At 33.2% G+C, this 9,515-nt stretch overlaps 1 protein-coding gene across 2 annotated transcripts; it reads right to left on the reverse strand.

The window, feature by feature from the left end:
* Positions 1–229: 229 nt before the first annotated feature.
* LOC137835286 (beta-glucosidase 18-like) lies at positions 230–4,159 on the reverse strand. 2 transcript variants are annotated; one of them, XR_011085062.1, is made up of 12 exons: positions 3,891–4,147; positions 3,679–3,745; positions 3,205–3,263; positions 3,035–3,110; positions 2,868–2,942; positions 2,636–2,723; positions 2,156–2,408; positions 1,928–2,043; positions 1,522–1,774; positions 1,263–1,381; positions 785–893; positions 230–689 (listed from the first exon to the last, which is right to left on the reverse strand). XR_011085062.1 is itself a non-coding variant. In XM_068643730.1 (12 exons), exons 1-12 carry the CDS (start codon positions 4,071–4,073, stop codon positions 491–493), a joined length of 1,581 nt encoding a protein of 526 aa, XP_068499831.1. In that variant the 5' UTR covers positions 4,074–4,159; the 3' UTR covers positions 230–490. The 2 variants fall into 2 exon arrangements, 1 of the variants encoding a protein (XP_068499831.1); XM_068643730.1 differs by having other exon boundaries at positions 1,279–1,381; positions 3,891–4,159.
* Positions 4,160–9,515: the final 5,356 nt, after the last annotated feature.

Genomic DNA, 9,515 nt, shown 5'->3' on the forward strand with positions numbered 1-9,515 from the left:
GAGTTCAAATATGTGTGTCTAAACTAAAATGTTATGAAATGTTGAGATTTCATAAAATGCATCTTGTTAAAAATTATTTATATAAACACTCGTTATTAAGTTAGTGTGTCTACAATGCTCAATTCTAAGAAAATCCGAATAAAGCTTTAAGAGGCCCACAACTTCATGTATAAGACCCACCTCCTTTATGGTCCACTTTAAAGATGTAAGTGTCTTGGAGAGGGAGTGATTTAAACAATGTGAAAATATATAACTTTTGTCATACTCATAATTCTCAACACTTTTAAATATCACATCTGAAGAAAGATCCCAGCAAAATACTTGTAAAAGATGTAACAAAATATAATTTTTCTACTGAGTTTGACAGAGTCCAAATAAACAATAAATGGATCGTATTTATGATCGATGAATTTTAATCCCATTGCCGAGATAGTTCAAATAAACTCTAAATCAACATTTCTCACATCTTTGCTTCTAAGATGTTGCTTCTTCAAATCTCAAATCTTCTCGTGTTGGTGGAGATGGTGTTGTTGAGGAAACTAGAAAACCATTGAACAGAAAGTTTGGGAATTCGTTCAAGAGTGTTTCTGTCCACATAATAAAGCCCAAATCTCATGTCATAGCCCCTTGCCCATTCAAAGTTGTCCAACAATGACCATATCATGTATCCTCTTACATCTGCACCTTTTCTATACATGACAAAATTACCTCTTCTCAATAGATAAACTAATCCAAAATAACCTTAAACATGGATGATGCCAATATATTAGCCCTCTTTACTCACCTTATGGCTCTAAGCAGAGCTGCGAGATAGGCTTTATGATAATCTATTCGTTTGAAATCTTGTAATAGATAATTTACTGTCACATCCTGTTTGAGTGGTAAACAATATCCTGAAACAATTTTCAATTAACAACCCAAAATTTGTTAATAAACTCATTCCTTAAAACCCATCTAACAACTCAGAAACACATTAGTCTTTGATTATCATCAGCTTTTTGAAACTGGATCATGTCCATGAAAAGAAAATCTTGCATAGTCATTATTCTTGGTTTCTTAATCCAAGATAAAATGGTCAATATTAATGAGCAACAAGAACAGAAGAGATTAAAACAAAATGGAAGAAAATGAGATTTTGTAGATACCTTTCTAGTTTCATTAGCATTTTCACAAATATTCATAAATCTATTTTTCTATTTTAAAAGTTGCATTCATTTTAATACAAAGTGAAAATAATAAGTAATGTAAAAATAAAGGGATACTTTTTTTATAATTCACCATTTTCTGTGATGTACATGGGCATATTATGGTATCTTATCTTAATGTAGTCAACAATTTTCTCCATGCCCATTGGAACCACAAAGAATAGTGGCATTCCTGTCTGCTTAAAACAAAAGAAATTGTATCAGAGATTATGTTCAATAATCAAACATTCGAGTTAACAACATAAAATAATAAAAGAATTGAAGAAAAGAAAACATAACATGATGAAAAGAGTAGATGAGGACAGAATAAGGGAACCTGGTCACCAATTGGAATGCCATCTCTTATTCCAGTTGTTTCTACAAAACCTGTTATTGGATGATCAGCTCCTTGAGAACAAGCAGAGAGGGAACAATCCTTGGCATAGAGAGATCCATAGTGATTGATGCCAATGAAGTCTAAGCTGCCTTTTATGAGCCTCTTCTCCTCAGGAGAGAACACTGGCAACTGATTTCCAAGGATAGAGTGCATCTCAGCTGGGTACTCACCAAAAACCAGGGGATCTAAGACCCTTCATATCACCAAAAGAGCAGGAAAAGTTTTAAAATAAAAATAAAAGGATTGTGTTGTGTGCTGTCAATTCTCTTCAATAATAATCTACTACATCATAGTTTATTAGGCATGATTGTCATGAGCAAAACCCTGGTACTTATTAACAACTTACCAGGCTATGACAAAAGCCAAGACCCTTTTCACAGCTTGTCTATCACATTCTTCATTTCTAAATGGTTCATACATGAAGGTGTGTGCAACAATGCCAATGGTTCCACCTTGCTTTGCCTGGATTAACATGAGTTCTATACTAATTAAACTACCATCATGGCCTTCAATCCCTCTTTCTCCTATCCTAGAAAAGGTGACAACAAATGTAGTTTAGGGCATTTTTTGTTACCTGAAATTGTTTGCGGTATAATTCAACAGCCTTGGCATGTGACAGTAACCTATTGTGCATGACAATGAGGGGCTCAACATCAGAGTTACCAGTAGAACAATTTCCAAAAGGTGGAGAACAGTGACCAGGGGGATATGTTCCTTTCATATAGCCATTGATTGTAACGAGACTTGGCTCATTGATGCTAGTCCAATATTTAACCCTGCCTCCAAAGCTCTTGAAACAGATTTCAGCAAAATGAACAAAATCTCTCCTACAACAAAGGAAGTATACTTATAAAAGTTCCACTATGATTATGCGGGGGACAACAACACAAACAAAGTCTTTATTCCACATTCACTAAACGAAGTTGGTTACTTGAGTCATGCGTTAAAAACCAATGCATAAAGTTACAGGACATTTCATTGAAAAACTGATAAAATGTCAAACCCTTTAGCTTTATATATTACGAGTGAACAAAAGAGAGAGTTGCAAATTTACTGTATTAAGGGACTAAGCCAACCACCGTATCTTTCTTCCAGTTCTTGTGGCAGGTCATGGTGATTTATTGTCACGAAAGGCTCAATCCCTGTACCAAGTTCACCAGCTTTATATTTAGGTACAGCCTAGGATAATATCAAGTTCTTATGTGTGTGTGTATATATATATATATATATATATTAATGAATCTAGCATAGGTTTGATACTATCTTGTAAAACATTGTTACTTCACCTTTAAGTAGCAGATTGTCTATTATCATGTTGTAAAACATTATCCCACTTGGATTTACGTCTCCATATATGCCTCCTGTTATGGCTCATGAAGATCAAATTAAGCAAAATTTTTGAAAAATAAGACTATGGTACCTAGTGAACTAGTATGTAGATTTAAATACTTACTAGGTAGAATCCTGGTCCATGAGATAGAGAATCGATATACATCTACTCCAAGAGACGACATTAACTCAATGTCTTTCTGTCAAACATCACAAGGAGAACCATTCAGTGTCAGATACTACTCACTAGTCAATGTATTATAAGTGCATGCTAAATACGAAACTAATATTTACCAAATAACGATGATAATGATCATCTGCAATGTCACCATTCTCATTATTGTTTATCTTACCTGAAAATAGATCAAATTCAATAGTGATTATTCATGTAATTCTATATCTGCATGCACCACAAGCAATCAAGATTAGTCACTTGAGAGGGTTTTTTAAAAAAATGGAGTAATATTTCCTCGTTTTTATCAAAATGTGGTTGTTTTTGAGAAAATTACGAATAAATAAAGTCTTTTTACGTGACAGGACTTATTTTGAAGAATTTGCATCAATTTCTCCCATTGTCAACCAGTTGAACTGAAGTCATGCCACACCTTGATTTATATCATCATGGCAGGTTTACACGACTTCTTCACATGAAATGATAGAGTTGGTAAGTTTTTTCGTGTCTAAAAACAACCTCATTTTGGTAAAAAATGACAATAATTACCTCCATTTTCGTAAAAGTTCCGAAATGAGATGATTAGTAAACACTACCTGATAAATGGCTAAACACATCCCAGTTGCTTAAACCTTTACCATCCTCAAAAGCTGCCCCTTCAATCTGTTGTTGTTGTCGATTCAGAAAATTCCAATAACAGAAACACCATTTTCATTGTTTCAAGAGGGTAAAGAACCACGTAAGGAAAAATAAAACTGCTGTAACGTGTATGGAAGCAGAGAAAGCAAAGTAAAAACAAAAGAAGTGCCTGGTAAGAGGAAGTGCTTGTTCCAAAGAGGAACCCTTCTGGAAAATGAGATCTACTGATTCCATCTTCAACTTCATCACAGCTTTGGACATGAAAATGAACGCAGCACAGCAATATCATTACAACTCTTAGTTGTCTCTCTACCTTTTTCATCTTGTTGGTATGATTAGTGATAAGACTCATTCAAACATGAGTGCCTCAAGTTATTGGTGCCAGAAATCATGCTTGTTCTCAACATTCAATAATTGAATGTACTTATTTATATATATATATATATATATATATATATATATATATATGATGCGTGTATTTATATATATGTGTGTTTTTCTTTTCTGTCTCTTTCTTGTTTTACTTTTTTGTAGTATTTGTGAGTTCATCATGTTGTTTTTTCTCACTGTACACGATATATATATATATATATATGATGCGTGTATTTATATATATATGTGTATTTTTCTTTTCTGTCTCTTTCTTGTTTTACTTTTTCTTAGTATTTGTGAGTTCATCATGTTGTAAATCATGTCTCATTATTTAACTTTATCTCTATGCTATTTATTTATTGGAGAATCAATGGAATAAGTTTTTATCTCATAATTAAGGAAAATTATTATGAAGGTGTTGTAAAAAATTAGAATTAGAATTAACTTGATTCATCTCTAACTGCAATGAATTGATGTAATAATGAAGAATGAAGTTGTGGCTGCTTCTGCAGAAGTTGTTTAATTTAATTCTGAGTTAAGCACGAAGAAATATGAGAATAATAGTTTTTTTTCTCACTTTTCAATTTTATCCTGTCAATTTGGAGTAGGTGAAGCATTGTTGTTGGTTTATTAAAAAAAATAGATTTAGTTTTTTTACACGCAAACACACACGTGTATATATATATATATATATATATATATATATATATATATATATATATATATATATATTATTTATTTAGTGAAGGTTGACTTTTGGTCTTTATAAAAGTTTAAGTATATATTTAATTTTTCTGATAATATTGAGCACATGAAAAGTAAGTAACACGAGCTGGTCTTCTGACAAGCGTCAATCATCCATTTCTCACTTCAAATTTTATTTGAATTTAAAAAAAAAAAATGCTTACGAAAAATAAAATAAAAAATCAATATATATTTAATTAAATAATAATATTTAAAAGGTTTAAAGAAGTTATAGTAGTTTGTAAGAACCCAGAAAAATAGTTTTAGAATAGAATTGATATAATTAAAATGGTACCTAAATATTTTATTATTAGAGTTAAAAGAATATATACATAAAAATTTAGGTTTCATTTTAAAAGAACCAACATCTTTTAAAAACTCTTTTTTCCTTTCCTCTGTTTTCTTTCTAAGATTTTGACATTTTCGCTCATCAGTTTGACGATCGGAATCCGCCATTGGACTCTTGAAAGTAAACTCTACAAGATTGACCAATCAAAATCTTAGATAGAGTAAGTTCATTCTTGGCTCCTTTTCCTTTGAGTTAGTTTTGATTTGGTTAGGTTTGTCTTTAGTTTAAGCTTGCATGTGATGCTTTTATCTTCATGAGTAGTCTTTGTTAGCTCAGGATCTTAGTGGTATAGTTAGATTTGTGATAAGGACTCTTTGGTGCATCTTAAGTGACCTTTAAGCTTTTGGTAGATTTGGAGCTCTTAGTGAGTATCTGATGGATTCGTGTCCTCCTCTTTTCGGTTTTGTAGATGATTTGCGGAAGCTTCATGGATTGGAGATGGAGCAAGGTCCTCCTAGGAGTGGTGGTGACCTTGAAGGTGCATGATAGGTAGAATTTGAGAGTGGTGAGGCCAACTCTACTTGGAAGGTGACGGTTTAGGAAGATCAAAAGCCTAACCTAGAGGTTTTGGGTAAAGAGTGATATTGGCACAATTTTGGCAGCAATTCACTCATGTATTAATCTTCAATTTACATGACCCAAGCTCCTCTATATATAGCAAGAGTGGGCTGAATATGAAAAGAGAATTGGAGGGAAATTCAAATATTGGCACATGGGAAGGTGGCTCCTAAATTCAGCACATGTGAGGTAGGTTCTAGAATTCTTCCATGTGCTAGGAGTTCTAGAACCTTACACTTAGGGGGCTGAACCTAAGTTTAATTAGGAGTAGGAAACTCTAATTAAACTTAGGTTACCATTTTAGGTACCACTTTGCATGTTTCAACAAAAATACAAAAGAATTAAACTATGCTACTTTTGATAAAAATGTAAAAATTATTCTACATTAGAGTTTATGACATGTAGAATGCGTCCTCTTGACCCCTCTTTGACCATAACTCTAGTGGTTGCCTCAATTTGACATTTTGGTGGCCTTTCAATGGATTGGTGTCCGGACCTCTTCCATCAGTATCTGCTCAAGTTCAGGTAAGGAAGCTAGTTTAAATTGTCAATAGAACCCTAGGTTAGAAGATTTGGATGTGGGGGGTGATGTGGTCACCTATTTCAAATTTTCTTGCAAGATTTCTTGTTTTTGTATATATTGAAATGTGAAATTGAAGATATAGTAGATGTTGTAGAATGTGTATAAGTTTGGAATTGAATGAGTTAATGAATGTATTTGAATAGTTTGTTGTATTAATTTAAAAGAAATGTTTGATGATAATTGGTTGTTTGACTTTAAATGATTTTGATTTAGAAATCATATATATGCATAGATTGACATAATAGCTCAATGACTCAATGAGAGTGCTTGTATAATTCTGAACAGGAACTGGTCAATCAGGTATAACGGGTTTATGAAGATTTTTTCTGCATAACTTGCTCAGGCGAAACAATTCTCGCCCAAAGAAAAATAAAATGAAAAAAATGAGGTGCTCTCAGGTCCATTTTCGCTCAAGCAAGAAGAAATCTCGCTCAAGCGAGACCTAGGATGAAATTCTGGGGGCTCTCAGGTTGAATCTCGCTCAAGAGAGAGAATTTTAACTTGAGCGAGACCCATCTTGTTCAAGCGAGTAAATTCTCGCTCAAGCTAGACTATCTGTAAAAAAACTAAAGTTTTTATATTTGCTTTTAAAAGGCTGGTTTATTTATTTTTGTATAGTTTTACTCATAAATTATGTAAACTTTTATTTTGTGTATATTTAATTGAAAATTTCTTTAATTAGATATTTATATGATTAGTGAATGAATTGTTGTATGTTTTGGGAATTCTAAACTTTGGTATGATTTGATTGTTTGCTTTTGGATATTGTGAGATTAAGAATATGAATTTTAATCAAGACATAGTATTTTCAAGAAAGAAAATATCGTATTAAGATTGTTTAAGATGTGCATTGACTAGGGATTCGTCTAGAAGGAGATATCCTGACTCTCCTGAGATAACGGAATCATATAGATGAAGTTATTCAGGTAGTGAGAGTCGAAGGAGGCTCATATGAATGGGTAAGTTGTTTGAAAGATGACTAACTAGATCTGTTATATGAATTAACCCTGTCATATTAGGAGAGGTGATATTGAGATTATTTATGTGCATAACTGTGTGGATTTCACAATGAGATAATATGACTGATGCAAATCTCTGAGTCTAAGTCAACACACGAGTCTTCTGGAAGTAGAGTCAATTGTCTATGTGTTGTGAGTCAGTAGATGTCTGACATGTGAAAGATGAATTATGAATTTTAATAGACACTTGATGGTTTGAGAAATTGTATAAGACTTGATGAATTATGTTTATTAATTTCAAATTGAAATTATATATTTTTTTTTATATAGCTAGCTTACCCTATTCTTTCTTTCTTTGTGTTTGTTTTCTTTAATTTATGATGATCGTGTAATTACACGATAGCAGATTAGGTTGTACGTAATAGAGCTCATCCATGAATAGCCAGAGGATGATATGCTTTTAAGTTGGATGTTTTTTTTTTTTAAACTTTTGTGTATATATTAAATTCCAACGAAAAAGGATATCTTTTTTAGATAAAATTATGAGATAGTCGTATATATTCATATGTTAATTAATTAATTTTCAATTTGATTCAAATTAAGAAACAGAGATGTGTGGAAGAAGTGATCTACTTACTTTTAAAGTAAGTTTAAACTGTTACTTTTAATGGACAATTTATTTTATTGTAAATTAATGATTTATATTAAATAATTAAATCTTTTATTAAGAATTTCTTATTCATTTATTCAAGTGGAAACTAAGTTTTTTTTCCCTAAATAAACCCCCAAAATTTAATGTTCTTTGAAGTTCTCTCTTTTTCATTTTAATTAATATTATACAACATCGCTGGCATAAAAGTGATGTTTCAACCAAAAAAAACTTCCCTTCCAGTACTACCTTTACATCTTGCTATATGATAATTTGATTATCATATTTTAGGAAAATAAACACTCTAATTATGATGAATATTTTTATTAGTAACAAGAAGAATGTAATAAACTGATGTGCATACCATTTCAATACTTATAATAATAATAGTAATTGTTCTATGAGTAATCGGTCATCCCAAACAGTCTATCTTTCTTTTTGGCAAAAACAGTAGTCACGTCAAATCATAGGTTAAAAACATTATATTTAATTAAAAATTATAAAGCATAATTAAATGATCATTGGATCTATACTAATCCTTTTGACAACATAAAGTCTAATAGAAAAGTATAAATAAAAGGGGACTCGTGATGAAAGGTAATGATCATTAAGTTCTAAATTGAACCAATTAAATCTATCCCATCTGACTTGAACGTCAGAGTATCTTTATAGTTACCCCACCCTCTCGGACCTACGAGGAAGACAATTGGAATTCAAGAGAAGACAGGAGCAACTCGATAGGGGATATTCGGTCTTGAATAAGTTGTAAGAACATTTTGGCGTCTATCGTTGGGCCGAAAGGAAAACCTATTGAGAAACTGCATGGTAACCACACAGAGTATGATGGGAAACGATAGGAAGAACGAAGAAGGACCATCTGTGGACCCGATAGCTATGATGTTTGATATGAAGAAGGAACTCGAAAGCATGAAATGGAAGAACGCGGAAGAAATAGAAGCTCTAAAGGCCGAGAATGAAGTGATGAAGAGAAAACTGGAGCTCGGGCACACGCTGACAGGCCAGGAAGACTCAAGAAACCATGGACACTCTGAAAGTAGAACGCTTACGCGAATGGAAGGAGAAAACAATTCACATCATTGCACGGTACACACCACTTCTAGTGGAGCCATGGGATTGTCGTCACGTCAACATCCCTTCATTGAGTCAATCATGCAAGTATCGCTCCCACACGGCTGGAAGAGCCTAACGATTGATAAGTATGACGACAATGACGACCCGGACGAACACGCCGATGCATATGTTACCCAGGTCAGCCTGTATATGGCGGATGACGCCCTCCTCTGTCGTGTCTTCCCTACCTCACTAAAATGAGTTGTTTTGAATTGGTTCACCCGTCTCCTACCTCTCGTGATTGAATATTTCGACACCCTTGTGTCAAAATTCTCGACCCAATTCGCCACGAGTAAACCTCATCATTTGACTTCCCTCGCCCTAGTTAACATCAAGCAAGAGAGTCTGAAACGCTCTGATCATTCATGGAAGGGTTTGGCAAGGTAGCCCTCAGTATCCGAGACTTAAGCCCGAAAGTAGTCCTTCACCAGCTCTTTACCGCCCTCGGG

Source organism: Phaseolus vulgaris, chromosome 5, assembly GCF_000499845.2.
Source record: "Phaseolus vulgaris cultivar G19833 chromosome 5, P. vulgaris v2.0, whole genome shotgun sequence".
Classification (NCBI taxonomy): domain Eukaryota; kingdom Viridiplantae; phylum Streptophyta; class Magnoliopsida; order Fabales; family Fabaceae; genus Phaseolus; species Phaseolus vulgaris.